The following is a 21,488-nucleotide window of genomic DNA, read 5'->3' on the forward strand; positions in this document are numbered from 1 at the left end:
AATCAGTTTGGTTGTTGGCCTTCAGCTATATTGCGTGGAAGGAGAGAAGAGGGTATTTGCTGACATTTTAATGGAGACATAAGGAACTGCGGATGTTAAAATCTTGAGCAAAAAGCAAAGTGCTGGAGGAACTCAGCGGGCCAGGCAGCATCTGTGCAGAAAATGTACAGATGACGTTTCGTTTCAGGACCCTTCTTCAAACTCTTTGTCTAATATGACGAAGGGTCATGACCTGTGTTGTGTTTGATAAATCACTCGATTCAGATAACAGTTTTGATTCACTCAGTAATTTAATTACTAAATAAGGCACATGCACTCACGTATCCTCGAATATCCCCGAACGCCTTCGCAAACCCCGAGTGCACAGCCGAGCGCACCGCTGGGCGTTTCTACATACACTCACGTAAACCCGTACGCACTCGCTAACTCATCAGAGCACGCCACAGGATGTTTCGTTCTTGATCACCTGACACGGTGGAAGGCTGTGGTTCTCTCACCGAAAGGGCGCCCAACACCATCCTTTATGTCATATCAGAGCAGACCGCGCCACAGCCCCCTCCCCGAGCCAATTATAGGCCCCCCCTTGTCCGCAACGGTTCTGCACTACTAGCGGCAGGGGGTGCGGGTGGTCTACCCAACCATTGTTGTGTTTTGTTCGCCAACACAGTCTTTCTCATGCACTGATCGCGGGAGCGAGGAGATAAACTTGTTTTCATGTATGGCTGCCAATTAAGTTGATAACTCCATTTCACACTTTAGCTGAAATTGTCAGTTTAACCCTCACACTACAACCTGAAACGTCATCTATCCATTCCCTCCACAGATGCTGCCTGAATGTATAACATTGCTCTGGGAGATAATAACAAAACAGAAAATTATGGAATACTCAGCAGGTCAGGCAGCATCTGCGGAAAGAGAAAGAGTCACCATTTCAGATTGGCAACTGTCTCCGTTTCCACAGGTGCTGCCTGACCCACTGAGTTTCATTGAGCATTTTCTTTTTTGTTTCAGATTTTCGCAATTATTAATATATTTCCAGATTATTTTTATTTTCAGTAAAATTTAGTTTAGGGACGCAGCGTGGAAACAAGCCCTTCGGCCTGCCGACCAGCGATTATCCCTGCACTCTAGGGACAATTTACAGAAACCAATTAACCTACAAACCTGCACGTTTTTGGAATCTGGGAGGAAACCAGTGCACCCAGAGAAAACTCACGTGGTCCCAGGAAGAACATGCAAACTACACTCAGACAGCACCCATAGTCAAGATCGAACCCGGGTCTCTGGCACAGTAAGGCAGCAACTCTACTGCTGTATCACTGTGCCGCCCGGCGAATTAAATTGTGCCCTCAAACATATGTTTGAAATACCAAACCAGAACTGAAGCTGCAGTTTAATGGTGACGACAAAGAGTGACATCGTGGCTGCACCATGTGTTGGCTTCCACCGGGCTTTGGCAGGTGATTAACAAAGCATCTCGGAGCAGAATTCCTGAAGGGTGAACAGCCAGCTAGTACACTCAGTGAAGCCACAACCTGGAATTGAATTGAATTGAAATGAATTGAATTGAATTCAGAGCAGACAAAGCTTGGGTCAGAATATTCAGGCAGCTCACAGTCAGTTTTTGGATGAAGCATCAAGCTGAACTGCCATCTGCTCTCTAAGGTGGATATAAATGACTCATGACACTATTTTGAAGTGCAAGGGAATTATCCTGGCCAATATTTATCCTTTGATTCATTTTTCTTAGAGCAGATTATCTGGTCTTTTTTACATGTCACTTGAGGGAGCTTAATTTGGGCGCATTGCTGCCTTCCCGACATTACACCTCAGAAAACGTCACTGCCTGTAACATTCCAACCGCAATGTTAAATCTATAATACAAATTTAAGCCTTCACTGGTATCAACGAGCAGACATGGGGTATTTTTAAGGTGGAGATTGGCAGGTTCTTGATTAGTAAGCCTGTGAGGGGTTATGGGGAGAAGGCAGGAGAATGGGATTGAGAGGGAAAGATAGATCAGCCATGATTGAATGGTGGAGTAGACTCGATGTGCCGAATGGCCTAATTCTGCTCCTATGATTTATGAACTTATGAGTAGTGCAATGAATTATCAGTAATATGAGATAATCAGACCGCAACAATGCAAACATGCGCGTCGTGCAACTTAAAGAAAAGCAACGAGTAGCTCGTGGCTAAGGTTCTGTTTTTGCAGTGTTATTCAAGAGTATGATGATTGATGGGAAGAAACTGTTCTTGAACCTGAAAGTCATGGTTCTCAAGCTCCTATACCCTCTTCCCGATGGTAGCAGTGAGAGGAGAGCGTGGTGTAAGTTCTGCGATGATATGAGCTGTCTTTTTGAGGCAGCTGTTCTTGTGGATCCCTTTGATGCTGGGGAGATCAGTACCTGTGATGGACCGGGCAATGTCCACCTGGTCTGATTGGAAAAATCTCTGGTAGGATTGGTAGTTGGAATAGAAATAGACTATTTGTAATTCCACAGATACTGCCTTTTCTGCTGTGTATTTCCACCATTTCCTGTTTTTGTGAAGTTACTGCCTTACTAAGCAATGTCAGGGGTTGTGGGGAGAAGGCTGGAGAATGAGGTTGAGAGGGAAAGATAGATCAGCCATGTTGGTATGGTGGGTAGACATAAAAAACTGGAGTAACTCAGCGGGTCAGACAGCATCTCAGGAGAAAAGGAATAGGTGACATTTTGGGCCAAGACCGTTCTTCAGACTGAGAGTCAGGGGAAATGTCACCTATTCCATTTCTCCAGAGATGCTGTCTGAGAGTTACTCCAGCTTTTTGTGCCTATCTTCAGCTTAAACCAGCATCTGCATTTTCTTCCTACACATTGAATGGTGGAGTAGACTTGATGGGTCTAATGGCCTAATTCTGCTCCTAGAACTTATGAATGTGACATGGTCAACAAGTGACATCTCTACTCTTTACTTGCGATGTAGTTGATGGTTCTCCCTGAAAATACATTCTAATCATGTCAAGACCATTCTTTAAGCCTTAATTAAAAAGCTTTCCTTTTAAAAGTAACCAAGCGTGAAAGCACCATTCTCAGGTTACATCATTATAAATTAACAAAAGTAACAGAAGTAAGGTTCTGAAGTAACTGAACCATCCTATCACCAACTCGAATGTCAAAATGCCATACCTCCAGATTCAGGGACAGTTTCTTCCCAGCTGTTATCAGGCAACTGAACCACCCTCTCACCAACTAGAGAGTGGTCCTGACCTACCATCTACGTCATTAGAGAGCCTTGGACTATCTTTAATCGGACTCTATCTTGCACTGAACATTATTCCCTTTATTCTATATCTGTACACCGTGGATGGCTTGATTGTAATCATGCATAGTCTTTTCGCTGACTGGATAGTTTCGTGTTCTGGTTCTATGCCTGTATGAAACTTTGCGAGTCTTCAAGGTACCACAGAAGGCTTTATTACAGTAACTCAATGCTGGCACCAAGACAACTAAAATGGCTGCCACCCCGCAATCTGCGGGTCACACTCACACTGTGTACAGCCAAGATAACTATGTACAAAACATCTCCCTTTGTCCAGTGCAGCGCCACCTGCTCACGGGAGGAGCAACGGGTCCTCCCACCCCACACAGTCCATCAAACATCACACTCCCCCTTTCCAGTTTGAACGTCTCTATTCCTGAATGAGTCGCCTTGGGGAAGTACCACGAATGCAACGTGTCGATCGACGAAGGACCACGGACAGATTGGCGGGGAGTTCGTCTGGTGGAACTTCGTCAAGCCAGGGGAGGGGCATATCAGGCACTCCAGTGTCCACATGATTCGGCACCGGGGTGTCCGACTGCTTGTTTCCGGTCAGGCTCTGCGCAGTCTTCGCTGGAGGAACGCGGCTTCTTAATTGGTCATCATGCCGTCGGCAATGTCCTTCTTGTCCTTGGACGGTGTACATTTTGGTTCCAATGTGAGCCATGATCCTGCCAGCGCACCATTTGTTTCACTTGGTCGTATAATTACGATAATATACGTAGTCGCCAATGTCGAATTTGGACTTGGTCGACTTCGTTGGCTGAGTGCGCGCCATGTTTGAGTTACGGGTCGGGTTCAAAACTGATAGGGGAGAGCCCACTTGACGTCGGAGCATCATCTCCGCTGGCGTTTCACCGGTAGTGCAGTTTGGAACAGTTCGATACTGCTGTAAGAAATCGCGCAATGCCAATTGTGTCGATTTCCTTTCAATTTCTACAACGCGTTTCATGGCTTGCTTGACAACGCCGACGAGCCGTCCGCCTCACCATTTGAGAGTGGATGAAAAGGTGCTGATGTCAGATGCACGATTGAGTGATGTTTGCACCAGTCACTGAACATTTGCGAGGCAAATTGGGGTCCATTGTCGCTTACGATTGTTAAGGGCAATCCCCAAATGGCAAATAAATCGTCGAGCGCAAAGTGGTTGTTTCGGTGGTCGGATATCTATTCATTTGGATAACATGTGGCCATTTCGAATGGGCATCCATGACGAACAGCCACATGTCCTCCAAGGACAGTCCAGCAAAATCTATGTGGATTCGCTGCCATGGTTGATTGGGGACGGGCCATGGGGAGGTCTTTTCCGGCGGATTCGGCGCTGTTTCAGCACATGGTGTGCAGTCCTTGCAGTGGTCGGCTATATTAGCCTCGATATTCGGCCACCACACATGCATGCGGGCGAGCGCCTTCATTCGCACAATTCCAATGTGTGTCTTGTGCAACATTTTCAGAATTAGCAATCGCAGTTCCGTCGGAATGATCACTCGACAGTCGCGGAGCAGAATGCCATCCTTTGAGGAGATTTCCGTTTGCGCATTCTGGAATGAGCGGAATTCCTTGTCCAGCTTGGGACTGTCTGGCCACCCCTGAGTGACAAAATGTCGTACCTTCGACAAAATGGGGTCTGCGCTCGTATAGTTGGCGACCGTCCTTGCGGAGACGGGGAAATCGGCGATGACCCGCGTGTTGAGCTAGTTCACGTCCGTCTCAATTTCCATAATTGCCTCCTCTTTATCGAACGTCAGGTCGGGTCCAATCGGCAGACTGTCAGTAAATGATGCGTTAATCATATCCCATCATGATCAGGGCCCAACGTTGTAGACGCTGCAACATCATGTCAGGCAAACTTTTCTCCAGACTGAAAATAGTCAGCAGTGGCTTGTGGTCGGTGATGAGCAGAAAATGTCGCCCACTCAAATATTGGTGGAACTTCCGGACACCAAACACGATCGCCAGTGCTTCTTTCTCCACTTGGCTGTAGTTTTTCTCGGCGGTCGTCAGCATTTTGGATGCGAACGCGATTGGTTCTTCCTTGGCGTTCTGCGCCGTTTGTGAGATTACAGCTCCAAGACCATACGGTGATGCATCGGCGGCCAGCGAGATCGGCTTTGATGGGTCATAGTGGAGCAAACGCGTCTTCTGGGCGAGCATCTCCTTCAACCTGGTGAATGCATGGTCACACTCTGGACCAGTGCCATTCGACGTCCTGTTTTCGCAGGTTGTTCAATGGAGCGCACAAAGTCGAAAGTGCCGGTATGAACTTGCCGTAGTAGTTCACCTTGCCAATGAAGCTTTCACAATGAAAATGTGAAGCAGCTTGAAAGCTTCATTGGCAAGGTGAACTACTACGGCAAATTCATACCAGCACTTTCGACTTTGTGCACACCATTGAACAACCTGTGAAAACAGATAGCACGCAACAAAAGCTTTTTACTATACCTCATAAATATGACAATAATAACCTAAACTAAACTAGGACTCTGGAAGACAAAAGTTGTTGTTTCATCCTGATTTTTGAACAAGAAGAGTTTGAACTGACATAAAAAGAGGAAATGCTGGAAACACTCTGGTTTTTCAACCTGCAACGTTAATTCTATTCCTCTCTCCTGACCCACTGTGCATTTCAGGTATTTTTGGTTTGCATTTCAGATTTGCATCATCTGCAGTGTTTCAATTTTAATTTGCCACGGTGTGCTTCAAACTGATGTTGAGGTAGAGCGTGCTGAAGAAAAAAACCTTGGGGTGGCAATATGAACCCAAAATGCAAACCCAGAACTACTAGAGGGATTAGACTGCGATAAGAAACCTCTGGCACAGACAGAAGGGTAAAAGCAGCAACGAATTCTCCACTGCTGTAGCAGAACCAACGATTGAAGAATAGGAGACACAAGGATCTGCAGATGTTGGAATCTTGAGCAAAGAACAAAGTGCTGGAGTAACACAGGGGTTCAGGCAGCATTTGTGGAGGGAATGGATAGGTGACATTTTGGGTCAGTACCCATCTTCTTCAGAACAATTGTAGTGTGGGAGAACGCTGGAAAATAGATGGGTGTGGGACAAAGCCTAGCAACTGGAATTGCAATGCCAGTTTATTTTTTAAAAAGCACAAAGTGCTGGAGTAATTCAGCACATCAGGCGACATCAGTGGAGGACATGGATAGATGATGTTTCAAGTCGGGACACATTAGACTTTAGAGATACAGGTGTTTCAGCCCACCTATTCCCCGCCGACCAGCAATCACCCCGTTCACAAGGGACAATTTACAATTTTACCAAAGCCAATTAACTTACAAACATGTACGTCTTTGGAGGAAACCGAAGCACCCGGAGAAAATCTATTTCTTCAGATGGATACAGGTTAAGGGTCAGTTTTGATTGGCAGATGGGTGGAGTGAGTGGCAAAGGCTAGAGATGAAAAGGAGCCAAAAGACTGGAAGATAAGGAGAGATGAGAAGTGAAACACAAAGCCAGAGGGAGTGAGGGGGTGGGAAGAAAGACGGGAAGCAAGAGTAATGACCCAGCTGGAAGACAGCCAACACAATAAACACAATACAATCAAATACAACACAATATAATGAGTGATGAGGTGAATGATATAGACAAGCTAAATTACCCGGTAAACCGGTGTAAATATAGGCAGTAATTTTAGAATCATCCATAATGAAAGAGAGATTTCCTTGGTAAAAGGAGGGTCCTTACTTGAAACGTCCTGTGTCCGTTTCCTCCACAGATGCTGCCTGACCTGCTGAGTTCCTCCAGCATTTTGTGTTTTGCTCAAGGATCTTTTGTGTCACCGACCAGACTAATTCTTCCCTTTATGCAACTTGTAATTGTTTCTCTTCCATGGAGTTCTACTCTGAAGAAGGGTCCTGACCCTGTCCTCCCTCCAGAGATGCTGCCTGACCTGCTGCGTTACTCCGGCACTTTGTGACTTTTCTTGTAAAGCGGCATCTGCAGTTCCCTGTGCCTGCGTGTTGATTGATGCACGGTGCCTGACATTCAGTGCCGAAATAAGTTGCCAACATGCTCTTGACAAAACAGAATTATACTGGACTCGTCAACATCTGTGGAAAACTCCAATTATCTTGCTACGGATGACAGCCTTTAATGTTAGTGAGCAGTGAATGAGTTGTCACATCTCTGCTCGAAATGTGGAAATAGCCATGATAACCTGCAAAGTAAATGTGATGTAAATGAGATCCATCCCCACACCTGACCTCAAGAAACACATCAGTCAAACTGTACAGACTTTCCGAAAATATTCTGAAGTCCTTCTCAGTCCAGTTCTTACAATACTCTAGCATTCTAGATCATATTTATAAACCCAGGCTTGACGATGGCTTATTTTACACTCGGGGCCCTGTTTCACATTGCAATTATTCCATTGGAAAATCCGTGTATTTGTATCCCCATTGAGAACTGAGAGTTGCTGATGTGTAACCCTGTTCGTTTCAAGCTTCTTTGAGTAGCTACTTCGAGTGGTGAAAGACTTGGATAGAGTGGATGTGGAGAGGATGTTTGCACTCTTGGGAGAGTCTACTACTAGAGGTCATAGCCTCAGAATTAAAGGATGTTCCTTTAGGATGAGAAGGAATTTCTTTAGTCAGAGGGTGGTGAATCTGTGGAATTCCTTGCCGCAGAAGGCTGTGAAGGCCAAGTCAATGGATATTTTTAAAGCAGAGATAGATAGATTCTTGATTAGTGTGGGTGTCAGGGGTGATGGGGAGAAGGCAGATGAATGGAGTTAGGAGGGAGAGATAGATGAGCCACGATTGAATGGCGGAATAGACTTGACGGGCCTAATGGTCTAATTCTCCTATCATCATTACCTTCTTTTGTCTCTATGATGTACAGATAATAAGGGTGACAGGTGTAAAAAACAAAGTGCTGGAGGAACTCAGCGGATTAGGCAGCATCTGTGGAGGGAATGGGTAGACGATGTTTCGGTTCTGAAGGAGGATCCTTTCCTGAAACGCCGTGTGTCCATTCCCTCCACAGATGACGCCTGACCCGCTGAGTTACTCCAGCACTTTTGTGTCTTTTTTTGTTGTAAACCAGCATCTGCAGTTCCTTGGTTCTACTTCTCCACCTATCGTTTGCCAGGCTTTGTCCCGACACCACCTGTCTTTTTCAACTTTCTCCCCCCCACTATAATCAGTCTGAGGAAGAGTCCCGACCTGAAATCTTATTGAAACGTATAAGATAATTAGGGGATTGGACACATTAGAGGCAGGAAACATGTTCCCAATGTTGGGGGAGTCCAGAACAAGGGGCCACAGTTTAAGAATAAGGGGTAGGCCATTTAGAACGGAGATGAGGAAGAACTTTTTCAGTCAGAGAGTGGTGAAGGTGTGGAATTCTCTGCCTCAGAAGGCAGTGGAGGCCAGTTCGTTGGATGCTTTCAAGAGAGAGCTGGATAGAGCTCTTAAGGATAGCGGAGTGAGGGGGTATGGGGAGAAGGCAGGAACGGGGTACTGATTGAGAGTGATCAGCCATGATCGCATTGAATGGCGGTGCTGGCTCGAAGGGCTGAATGGACTACTCCTGCACCTATTATCTATTGTCTATTGAAATGTCGCCCTTCCTTCCACACGTGCTTCACACAGTCCCGATGAGGTCGAGATTGGCCGCCTCATCCGGCCTAGGCGCCACATTTTTGGGGGGATTTCAAGTGTGCCCTCGCAATTTTGTCCAGACTAAAGGAGTTGCCGGATCACCAGTTGCCGGAGAATTGGTGGTGGACCTGGACTTTTATCACCTCACTTGTGTATCCATTTATTTGGCGAGGTGGAACTTGTATCAGTTCCAAGGTAAAAAATAGCGAGCAGACTAATTTTACATTTTGTTTCCACTGATAATGTACTGAGAGATAGAAGGGTAAGCCAGGAGCCCCCTCCACATGGCCCAAAATGTTTGGTATAAAATACGTGAGCCAGTCCTGTGGGAATATCCGTTCATAATCTATCTGTGCACATTACAGGCCATCTTCCAATGCAATACCTATGGTAAGATTTTTTATTGGTTTAAGTTATATGAAAATGTTTGCCGATATCTTCACTTCTTTAGACCTGTCGGAATAGTCAGCCAGTACTTGTGAAGCTAATTTGCGTGAACTCACCAGAGAATTCACTGCTGGAAAGAATTTCAGGATTGGGATCTCTTGGGAAATATGAAAATGGCGATGTGCTTGATGCAAGAATTAAGATGACATTTAAGAAAAGCGGAAACTAAGCAACGGAGCAAAATAAAAGATAAAGCCACTCTGCAGTCTACGCTAATCGCTAAATACTGGTCAAAGGGCAAGAATGTGACATTACTGAGGAATATTTGAGCGCAGGATATGGATTCCATTCACATTTATGGAGTTGTACAGCATGGAAACAGGCCCTTCAGCCCAACCTGTCCATGCCAACCGAGATGCCCCATTTAAGCTAGTCATTTTTGCCCACATTTGGCCCAAATCCCTCTAAACCTTTCCTATCCATGTATCTATCCAAGAAGATTTCTCTAACTTCAGGTAGCCCCGGCATTCCCTCTCTGTCTATCCCTCCCACATCCAAGTCGCACTAGCTTCTCGTTTTCACCCAACAAACAGCTAACAATGGCCTGTTTCCTTTATCATTGCTACTTTTTTCAATATCTTTCATTCATTGTCCTTTATCTCTCTACATTATCGTCTATATCTCTCGTTTCCCTTATCCCTAACCAGTCTGAAGAAGGGTCTCGACCCGAAACGTCACCCATTCCTTCTCTCCAGAGATGCTGCCTGTCCCGCTGAGTTACTCCAGCTAATTGTGTCTATCTTTGGCTTAAGCCAGCATCTGCAATTCCTTCCTACACATCCCTGGAACCTTTCTCCAGTAACCTTCCTTTCAACTTTTCCACTTGCTTCATGTGTGGTAACCGGAATTAGGTGCAACATTCCAGTTGTGGCCTGGTCAATATGTTGTACAGGTTCAACTCCCTTATGCCTCTACGGATGGATTCCATGATCCTGTATCCTTTACTATCAACATGCCAGTGTTTTAAGTATTCCAAATCTCAACAGCATGAAAACGTAGAAACAGGGAACTGCAGATGCTGATTTACAAAAGAAAAGACACAACGTGCTGGAGGAACTCAGTGAGTCAGGCAGCAACTCTAGAGAACATGGATAGGTGACATTTTGGGTCAGGTCTGAAGAAGGGTCCCGACCCGAAACGTCACCTATCAATATTCTCCAGAGATGCTGCCTGACATGCTGAGTTACTTTGCACTCTGTGCCTTTCTTAGTTTAAGATACTGCGTGGAAACAGACTCTTCGTCTCACTGAGTCCGCGCCGACCAGCGTTCACCCCATCACATCATCACTATCCATCACACTCGGGACAATTTACAATTTTACCAAAGGCTGCAAATAACTACATCTTTGGAGTGTGGGAGTTAACCGGAGCACCCAGAGAAAACCCTTGCAGTCACAGGGAGAGCGTACAAACTCCATACAGACAGCACCCATAGTCAGGATCGAACCCGAGTCTCTGGCTCTGTAAGGCAGCAACTGTACCGCTGCGCCACCGTGCTGCCTCCCTTAACGTGTCCAAATGGTCTCTGGTTTAAATAAAATACTGAACCGTCCAGCAAATGCGTTATGTGTTAAGCGGTTGTGTCGTTTTGCCTCACATCAATATATCTGTGAAGTGTTTTATTATTTGGCAGTACCATGATATCTCACCTCAGGCAAGTTACAATGGATTCAGAATTCAAAGCTCTTCAGCCAAGTGTTCAGCTTTGGAATCGACAGTAAAAGAAGATTATGCAAAAACATCACTGGGACCTGAAAATTACAAGCCTTAGTCACAGCGACTTATTCTCACAGACACCACCGAGGCCATATGTTCCTCGATCGTTGCCAGTCAGTGAACAATATGCAGCTCAGCGGGAAGAAGGGTTTCATTGGGAAGGGTTGTCAGAACATTGTGCTACAGTTAGTGTGGGGATGCTGTTTAGTGCGGGTATCACTATTTTCCTCTCATCTTCAAAAGGCCAAATGTATGCTGACTTCCAGCTTTGAATAAATTAATCCATTCATCAACATCGTCACCCGGTGAATGTGTCACACCGCGGCTCTAGATTGGCGTGAAGATCCACCAGCCATCAATAAGACTGATCCACAGGACGTACTTCAAAAGTTCAATGGTGCTTTTATTGTCGCATGTGCAAAGTGCTAACACAATGAAATTCTTTATCTTACAAACAGCAGAGTATTGCCAGCAGAGTATTGCCATACCCCTGATCCCCGATTAGCAAGTGAACAGAAATAGTCTACTGAGCCGTCAGGCAAGAGGTGCCATGTTTTGACGCCATTTTTTGGCGCCATTTTTGACGTCCACGCTCAAGTTCTTGTGTGCGGTGCCCGTTCCCAGCAAGTCCCAGGCTGTTGCGGGCCTCCAGCCATCTGCTTCCTTGGTCCCTCTCCTCGCCTGTCCAACTTTGTTACCCGGATGTGCCTCCTGCAGCCGACCACGAGGGCATAGTGGGCCAGCCCCCGGTTACCTCTCTTCTACCGGCCTCACTCGTCGCCCGTTATCACCGGCTCCATCCTCCCGGTCTCTGGTTTTCGGAGTATGAGCAGGGACCAACACGTCCCCTTCTGGAAGTCTCCCCCTTCCAGGCCAGTGGTCCGCTGGGTCCAACGAGCAGTGGACTGGCTCGGCGATTTCCTCCTGAGAACCTCGATCCACTGGATCTTCCGTTCGACCGAGCAAAGGCCGCGGCCTTCTGGAAGCTTCAGAGTTGTCTGTTAAAGTTAGTTTCACACATCCTGGAAACAGGCTCTTTGGCCTAACTCGTCCATTCCGACCAAGATGTCCCATCTAAGCTAGTCCCATTTGCCCACGTTTAGCTCTCTAAACCTTCCCTATCCAAAAGTACCTGTCCAAGTGTCTTTTAAATGCTGTTATAGCACTTTCTTCAACTACCGCCTCTGGCAGCTCGTTCCATACACCCACCACCCACTGAATCATCTTTGATCAAACCCTCTCCTTCGACAAACACATCAAACACATCACAAAGACAGCCTTCTTCCACCTCAAAAACATTGCCCGTCTCCGTCCATCCCTCTCCTCCACAGCTGCAGAAACCCTCATCCACGCCTTCATCACCTCCCGTCTGGACTACTGCAACAGCTTCCAACTATGGCGCACCCTCAAAAATCATCAGTAAACTTCAATACATTCAAAACTCCGCTGCCCGTCTACTCACCCACACCCCGATCCGTGACCATATCACCCCCGTCCTTTACAAACTCCACTGGCTCCCCATCCCCCAGAGAATCCAGTACAAAATCCTCCTCATGACCTACAAAGCCCTCCATAACCTGGCCCCATCCTACCTGACCGACCTCCTCCACAGGCACACTCCCACCTGCACCCTCCGCTCTGCTGCTGCCAATCTCCTATCCCCCCCCATCCGGACCAAACTCAGATCCTGGGGGGACAGGGCTTTCTCCATCGCTGCTCCCACCCTATGGAACTCACTACCCCAAACCGTCAGATACTCCTCCTCACTCACCACATTCAAAACATCACTGAAGTCTCACCTGCAGTACTGCCTTCAACCACTGAAGGTCACCTCACCTTCTGTCTCCTTTCTCTGTTCGTTTACTTATTTATCTATTTATTCACTTCCCTATGTTCTTTAAAATCCCTGTAAAGCGTCTTTGAGTGTATGAAAAGCGCTATATAAATGTAATGCATTATTATTATTATTATTATAAAGGTGGGAGTATTATAAGCCACTTAACTTACAATAAACGTGACAAAGTATAGGTCAGTAAATAGAATCATAAGTCCTACAGCAAAGAAACAGACTCCTGGGCCCCTGACTTTTTTCCCATCTATACTAATCCCATTTGTCTGCATTAGAACTACATCCTTCTGTGCCTTGTCCATTTAAGTATCTGCCTAAATGCCTCTTAAACGCAATAATTGTATCTGATTCTATCACCTACTCTGGCGGTGTGTTCCAGATATCTGTGTCAAACAAAATGCAACAAAAAAAAATGACAGGAACAAAGCTGCTGCGGTTACCATGGGGGATTTTAATTAACATTAGACAAATCAAATTGACAAGGTAGTCCCGAGTGTATGTTCACGGTATATTTGTGACGGTTCTCAGGGAAACCAACCAGGGAGCAGGTTATTTTAGATCTGGTTTTATTCAGTAAGAGATTAATGATGATCCAAAATGGCGGCGCTGCCCTAGCAGCTGCGGCCGCTCACCTGCGGTCCATTTGTCTTTGTGTTTTTGTTGTTTTTTTGTCTTAATTGTAGTTGTGATGTGGTGTTTTTGTGTTTGTGTACTATGTGTGTATGTGGGGGGGAGGGGGGGAACTGTAAAATTGTAAATAGGTGTCCCTTCCAAACGGAGACCCGACCTTTGTTTTCTGGGCCGTGTCTCCGTTCCTGCTGCGGCCTACCATCGGCCCAACTCCTGGAGCTGGCTGCCTCCAGGGCTCTGGTTCGCAGAGCCCGCGGATCGGACTTACCATCACCGGAGCCGGCCGTCCTCGGAGGCTGCGGGAGCGGCTGCGACTTGCCTTAGGCTCGGGCCGCGTGGATGCCGACATCGGGAGCTCCGGCAGCGGCAGCGTGTTCGCCCGCCCCGGATCGCGGGGCTTGGGTCGCGGACATTTCACCGTCCGGCGCGGCCTAAGATATGCCGCGGGATTTTTCTCTGCTGGGCGGGGGCTTCAATGTCGGGAGCCACGACCGCCCCGACGTGCAGCAACAGCGGCAGCAGCAGCGTGTTCGCCCGCCCCGGATCGGACTTATCATTGGCGGAGCCGGCCGTCTTCGGAGGCTGCGGGAGCGGCTGGGACTCGCCTTAGGCTCCGGCCGCTGCGGACCGTCCGGCGCGGCCTGCAACCACAACAACCTGACTGCGGGAGAAGACGGCAGGAGAAGGGAAAGACATTGTGGCCTTCCATCACAGTGAGGAGAGGACTGGAGGAGACTCACTGTGATGGATGTTTCTTTGATGGATGTTTCTTTTTTTGTGTGTTTTTGGGGTTGTGTAATTTTAATGCCTATTTAATGCTTTTATTGTTGGACTGGGTTTTTGGGGTTGTGTAATTTTAATGCCTATTTAATGCTTTTATTGTTGGACTGTGGGTGACTGAATTTCGTCCAATATTGGATGACAAATAAAGCTATCTTGAATCTTGAATGATCTCAAAGTCAAAGCTCCCTGAGGAACGAATGAGCATAGAATGGTGGAATTTCAAATCCGGTTTGTGGCGGTACAGTGGCGCAGCGGTAGAGTTGCTGCCTTACAGCGCCAGGGACCCTGGTTCGATCCTGACTACGGATGCTGTCAGCACACAGTTTGTATGTTCTTCCTGTGCCCGTGTGGGTTTTCTCAGGGTGTTTCCTGCCACACTCCAAAACGTACAGGTTTGTAGGTTAACTGGCTTCGGTGAAATTGTCTCTCGTGTGTAGTATAGTGTTACATCGCTGATCGGCGTGGGCTCAGTGGGCTCAATGTTCAGTTTCCGCGCTGTATCTCTAAAGTCTAAAGCTTGAGAGGTAGAAACTTGCGATGGAACCAGGTGTCCAAAAGCGAAGCAACTATATAAGGACAGGGACACAAGGAACTGTAGGTGTTGGCATCTTCAGCAAAACAGAAGCTCAGCAAGTCAGGCTGCATCTGCGGGAGGAAATGAAAAGACAAACGTCTGCTTCAGATGGATACGAGTAAAGTGGGGAGAAAGTTGGAAAAGAGAGATGGGGTCAGGACAAAGCCTGGCAAGTGAACCCAAAACATCACTCATTGCTCCTTTCCAGAGATGCTGCTTGTCCCGCTGAGTTACTCCAGCATTTTGCGTCTATATTGCATCTAGTGATAAGTGGATACAGGTGAGGGGGATTTTGATTTAATTTAATTTAATTTAAATTAAATCTGATTTGCAGATAGGTGGAGTAATTGACTAAGGCGAGAGGTGAAAAGGAGACAAAAGGGTGTCAGATAAGAAGAGGAGAAGTGAAATGTAAAGCCAGAGGGAGGGATATAGGCAGAAGGGAAGTGGGTGGAGGAAAACAATAGGGGGTAAGAATTGAGGGATTTGGGAATGGGTGTATGAAGGAGGAGAAAGAAGCAAGATGAATAGGAGATAGTGGGAGAAATGGGGTGGAGGAAGGGAGTAAGGGGGTATTACTTGGAATTCAAGAATTCAATGTTCACAGAGTTGGCTAAAATGGTTTTGGAGAGGAGATTAAAGAGTAGGATGGCAGTCCAGCAATGCAGGTGTAAATCTCGGCAATGATACGGTATGGAGGAAAAACTCCACAAGAACTTACTGTGCAAGTTAAGCACACAGAGAGTTGGGGCAATGAGACGTGATTAACTGACTGAAAATAGAGAATTGAAATAACTAATCATTTTACGATTGGCAGTCAGTAAATAAAGGTTAATGATGCAAGTGCTGAAGTCTGATGCCATAGGGAGCAGTGATGGGTCTCAACTATTTACAATCTATATTAATGACTAAAATGAAGGACTCTGGCAAAGTTTGCTGACAATGCAAAGGTAGATGGATTGGCAAATGGTGAAGAGAACATAAAGAGCGTCCAAAGAGATGTGGAAAAGTTCAGTGAATGGTCAAGAAAGAGGCAATGGAGTATATGTTTAGTTTAGTTTAGAGATACAGTGCGGAAACAGGCCCTTCGGCCCACTAAGTCCGTGCCGACCAGCGATCCCCGTACACTAACACTATCCTACACCCTAAGGACAATTTACAATCTTTACCAAAGCCAATGAACTTACCGACCTGCATATCTTTGCAGTGTGGCAGTAAACCAGAGCACCCTGGGTAAACCCACGTGGTCACAGGGAGAACGTACAAACTCCGTACAGACAACACCCATAGACAGGATGGAACCAATGCCTCTGGTGCTGTAAGGCAGTAACTCTATCACTGTGCCACTGTGCCTCCCCTTGCACTCAGGGCATTTTACAGCAGCCAATTAACCTACAATCGCACACATCTTTGGAATGTGGGAGGAAACCGGAGCACCCGGAGAAAGCTCACGTGGCCACAGGGAGAGCGCACAAACTCCACACAGACAGCACCCGAGGTCAGGATCGATCTTGGGTCTCTGGCTCTCTGAGGCACCAGCTCTACCAGCTGCACCACCATGCCTGAGCATGGTATTGGTAATCTCAAGTAAAACAGAGAATGCTGGAGAATGCTGAGCCATCAGCAAGTCAGGCAGCATCTGTGGAGAGTGAAACAGAGGTTTATGTCCTTCTGTCAAATCGTGTTCTGATGAAAGATCATCGACCCAATGGTCACCTGATGAAAGGTCATGCACTGGTTAGTTCATTAGTATTATAAATAACCTCGGTGATAAAACCGACACCAATGAAATCCATTTAAGTACTGGTTTTTTTCCTGATTTACTTTAGTTTACTTTAGAGATACAGCGTGGAAACAGGCCATTCGGCCCACTGAGTCCGTGCCAACCAGTGATCACGCTACCACTATCCTACAAATTTACAATTCACAGAAGCCAATTAACCTACAAATCTTTGGAGGTCACAGGGAGAAGGTACAAACTCCATACCGACAGCACCTGTAGTCAAGATCGAACCCGGGTCTCTTGCACTGTAAGGCAGCAGCTCTACTGCTGCACCAGTGTGCTGCCCTAAAGCAATCAAGGGAGTTTGGAATTTGTGACATTTTAATTTAGTAACCTTCTTAGATAATTATTTCTCTGTCCCCACCTGTTTGGCCGAATATTGTTTTATTTCAGACTTGCAGCATCTGCAGAAATTTGCTTTTAGACGTTGTTGTGAATCCACCAGGTTCTGAACTTTGTCCATTGCTGGCTGACCGGGTTTTCTCCCACCTCCAGGTACTGGAAGAATCAAAATGTCTGGTGCGCAGTTTCCTGAAGACTACGCTGGAACAGGTGAATGAAAGGGAGTGTCAGATGCTGAAACAGCTGTGGAGTTCCTCGAAAGGACTGGATTCATTGTTTAGCTACCTGCAAGAAAAGATCTATGAGGTCTGAAGCCATTGTTGCACTTGAATCTACTGTCCATTATTCCAGAGTCTGTGAAGGGAGTCGATGGGTTTAATAAGTGATGTTAACAAGTCCATTGCTTAAGCAGATGGACACAATGTTACAAATTGGCCAGCAAATGTCTTTGATAACATGATAAATACTGGTGATCCATCAGATATGCCAAGTGGGTATATATTAGATGCACCTCTGCATGCATTTTCAGCTGTTTTGATGCTCATTGTCAAATAATGCCATGTGATTTATTTTCTTAAAAGCTGGCCTTAAAAGTCTCAGTATTGTTCCATCAAACCGACCAGATCTGCTCACCCAATTTATAACGAATGTTGCATTTATGAATAACACTTTAATGAATCAGTCATAATTAATCCCTTTGCTTCTGAACCCACAGCACAAGGAAGAGGCATTATGTAATATGTCAAGGTTGTATATTTGGACTCTTTTTTTTTGCTACCAATTTAGTTAGCAAAGGGTTGACACTGGTTAATAGATAATCCCTTCATTAGGATTGTAAGTAACTTCAAGTGATAAAAGCATTTTGGTGGTGTAGATTTTCAGTACAGTTTTACCTGATTACTAAGGAATCAGGGGAATTTTAAATTTGTGACATTTTTATTTAGTAACCTGTTAGATAATTATTTCACAAAAGTTTCAAACTCCAGGTAAAAAATAGTGGATTTTATGTATTTATTATTTCTTTCAGCTTTCACAATAAGGTTTAATGGAACACATTTCTTCATCTTTTGGATCTTTACAAACCTAGGTGTGAATCTTACTAGGAATGTAATCTTTTTAAGTTTTATTTTTTAAATGATCCCAAACTACCTAAATCAGCCATGCAAGAGATCATTGTGACTGCAGTCTTGATGCTGTTGAAGACAGTTCTGTCTTGGATCACAAAATATATCAGTAGAGTTTGAATACCAAATATAATATTTCTACAAAACAGAAGGAACTTTCTGATGGTGAAGTACTTTTTTTCTCCCCGATCCTTAAAATTCACCAATATCTTTCTGGTATTGACTGCTGTCATGTGACCAGCTTAAGGTCCAAAGCCAATCAGTCATGTTCCATGCTCTAAATCCTGAAATGGTAGTGAGTTTTCATTTCTTATTTATTTAAAGAAATTATATGCACTAATCAGACACAGTGTATGTGCTGTTGTTAAGTGAATCAGAGGAGTAAGTTACAAAGAAGATATGGGTTTTATGTCACTCAATTGAAAAAGGTTCAATAAATATTTGTTGGTTTAATTTTAGTTGTGCAAAAATAGGTGGGTGTTTCTTGATTAGAGAAAAGTCCATACTTGGGTACTGGCACAAATACAGTATTTAGAAACATAACATGGGAAGTCACTCGAAGGTGTGTTCATTGTAAACTGCTGTGTTTAAGTTTTGTTTCTAAATAGTCACTGGTATCTACAGCTGGTAGATATGGAAGAAACTGTATGCTGGTTCAGAGGAAGTGTACACTTGATTTTCATCTGAAGTTGCTTCTGTAACTGTATTGATGAGTTTGACACACCATATCACCGAAATGTGGCAAAATTGCAAGACAATATATATTTTTTCAAATGATAAACTTTCTTTTATACTGTGTATCATTACCCTCAACCTCTTGCTTTGCTTCTTTAGAGAGTCTTTTGTCCCGAAGTAGATGGTTTTTTTTCATCGACTGCCTATGTAACCTCAACGCTTTGTGCCAATATATATTGTTTTTGATGTTTATCAAACACTGTTTGCCCCAATCCCATTTTTTTTTTTGTTCCTTTTTAAAAAAATAACCTGCCCTGTGTTGGAAGATTAAAGAGCCGAGATGAAATAGAAGCCGTTCACATTTTGGATTCTTTTTTTTTTGCTTAAGTTCTGTTCTGTTCAAGACAAGGAATTTCAAGGGAGAATCTTATCACTCCCGAGGCACAAGGAACGTTGAAGTTTGCCTTTCGGATAATCGGTGTCAATGGTGAAAGAAAACAGGATGAAAGTGTACTTCACCATCCAGATGGATCAGTCATGCCACAGCAACCTGTCAGGGCTGAATTGTATATGTGTCGGAAACTTGTTAAATGTATTTATCCTACAACAGAACACAATGGGTTTTAACAGTTTTTTTGTAAACGGGGGCTGTGTTTATTTAAAAATTCTTAGCGATCTGTTTTTGATGTGGGCACCCTTTTTCTTACTGGAGATATATTATCTATATGTTCGATAAACTACCAGGTAATTCTGATCTATGTGATAACTAACTTGTGTAAGACAGAAACCGACACAGTCTGTCTACTGCTTTTGTAATTGGTGTACAGACACTTTTCTGGGTGCCTTAGAAGTTGTATTTTTCATGTGTGTTAATATATTTATATATTGTGGAAAAGCTGCTCCCAATAAAATAATACGAAATTCATAACTTGCATTAGTTGTCACTTGTTCTGGATCCTCTGCATGTCACACACACTGCATAAAAGCCAAACTGCAGATGCTAGATTACACCAAAGATAGACACAAAATGCTGGAGTAATTCGGCGGGTCAGGCAGCTTCTCTGGAGAAAAGGAATAGGTGACTTTACGGGTCGAGAAGTCTGAAGAAGGGTCTCGACCCGAAACTTCACCTATTCCTTTTCTTGGGAGATGCTGCCTGACCCGCTGAGTTACTCCAGCATTTTATGTCTATCTTTGTAACTCACTTAAGAATCGAGTGTGTCTAATTGTCATATGCACTGACAATGGAACAATGAAATTCTTACTTCCAGCAGCATAACAGGCCTGGAAACACAATACACACAGATGATATATAATGAACAGAAATTCAATATATTAACAACCCCTGTACTAATGCAAAAAAGTTCAAAGTCCTTAGTGCGACCAAAGACAGTTCATAGAAGTCCATAGTTGAGGTTAGTGTTGCAGAGCGTTTAAGAACCTGATGGTTGTTGGAAAAAAGCTGTTCTTGAAACAGGTGAGCACGGTTTTCAGACTCCGATATCTTCTCCCCGATGGTAGGACTGAAATAAAAGCCTAGCCAGGCTGGAATAGGAATACGTTATTGTCACCTGTGACTAGGCACAGTGAGATTCTTTGCTTGTATACACAATGTATACAAATAGCAGCCACCTACAGCACTGACAAAGTTACAAAGCGTGCCGACTCCCCCTTTCCTCCCCCCTCCCCCTCCCCAACAGTTCCCCCATGCCGGGTCCTCCATTGTTCTTCACCTCCCCCCTCACGGCGGTTCCCCCACACTCTCATCGACCGTTGACCACGGGTCGACCTGCGAGACATCGCCACCGCCACGAGGCTTCACCACCGCCGAGGCCCCATCGTCGCAAGGCTTTACAGCTGTCGCCGCTGAGGTTTCACCACAGTCGACACCCCACTTCACACCTCCTTGGTGCCGACTCGGGCCCCAGCCGCGGGCTCCGTCGGCCGCTTCGCCCGACCCGTAATTCTACCCATGAGGCCTCGGCCGGGCCCCGACCCGGGTTTCTATGTGGCGATCCGGGAGGCATCGAGACTGCGGCGCCTCGATAAAGGCCTCCGGCCGCATTCCCAGTCCACGGCCGCGACCCGTCGGGAAGCCTTCTGGCCGCCCATCGGGAAGGTGTGGATCTATGATGATATTGGCCTGTAGATCCCGTCAATGGTGGGGAAGTCAGTACCTATGATAAACCTGGCAACCACAACAACTCTGTGTAATCTCCTTCGTTCCTGGCCGTTCGAGCTGCCCAAACAGACTTATGTAACCATTCAATATACTCTGCAGTACACATGTAGAAGTTCAAGAGAGTAATCGGCAATGCACCTAATCTCATTCTTTGAAGGTAGAGGCATTGATGGGCTCTCTTTATGATTGCATCAATGTGCTGGGTCCAGGACAGATCCTCAGAGATATGCACATCCAGGAACTTGAAGTTGGTGACTCTTCACAGCCACCTTGAAGTTGTTGACTCTCTCCACCGATGAAGACAGATTCATGGTTCCTTGGCTTTCCCTTTCTAACATCAACAGTCCGCTCCTCGGTCTTACAAGTTGACATCCAAAATGCAAAGGGTTGTAATGGATGGAGGTTGCAATGGAATTTCAGTGATCTTCAGGGCAGTATTATCCTTCCATTGGCTATATATAC

The 21,488-nt window shown here is 45.4% G+C and overlaps 1 protein-coding gene across 2 annotated transcripts in view; it reads left to right on the forward strand.

The window, feature by feature from the left end:
- LOC144594348 (chromodomain Y-like protein 2) overlaps positions 1–19,754 on the forward strand; it is a 130,138-nt gene extending 110,384 nt beyond the window's left edge. For both annotated transcript variants that reach the window (XM_078400731.1, XM_078400732.1), the window contains exons 7-8: positions 17,199–17,351; positions 19,233–19,754. In XM_078400731.1, coding sequence (XP_078256857.1) covers positions 17,199–17,351; positions 19,233–19,301 — 222 coding nt within the window. In that variant the 3' untranslated portion in view covers positions 19,302–19,754. The remainder of the gene's footprint in view (positions 1–17,198; positions 17,352–19,232) is intronic.
- Positions 19,755–21,488: the final 1,734 nt, after the last annotated feature.

This window comes from Rhinoraja longicauda, chromosome 6 (assembly GCF_053455715.1).
Source record: "Rhinoraja longicauda isolate Sanriku21f chromosome 6, sRhiLon1.1, whole genome shotgun sequence".
Classification (NCBI taxonomy): Eukaryota; Metazoa; Chordata; class Chondrichthyes; order Rajiformes; family Arhynchobatidae; genus Rhinoraja; species Rhinoraja longicauda.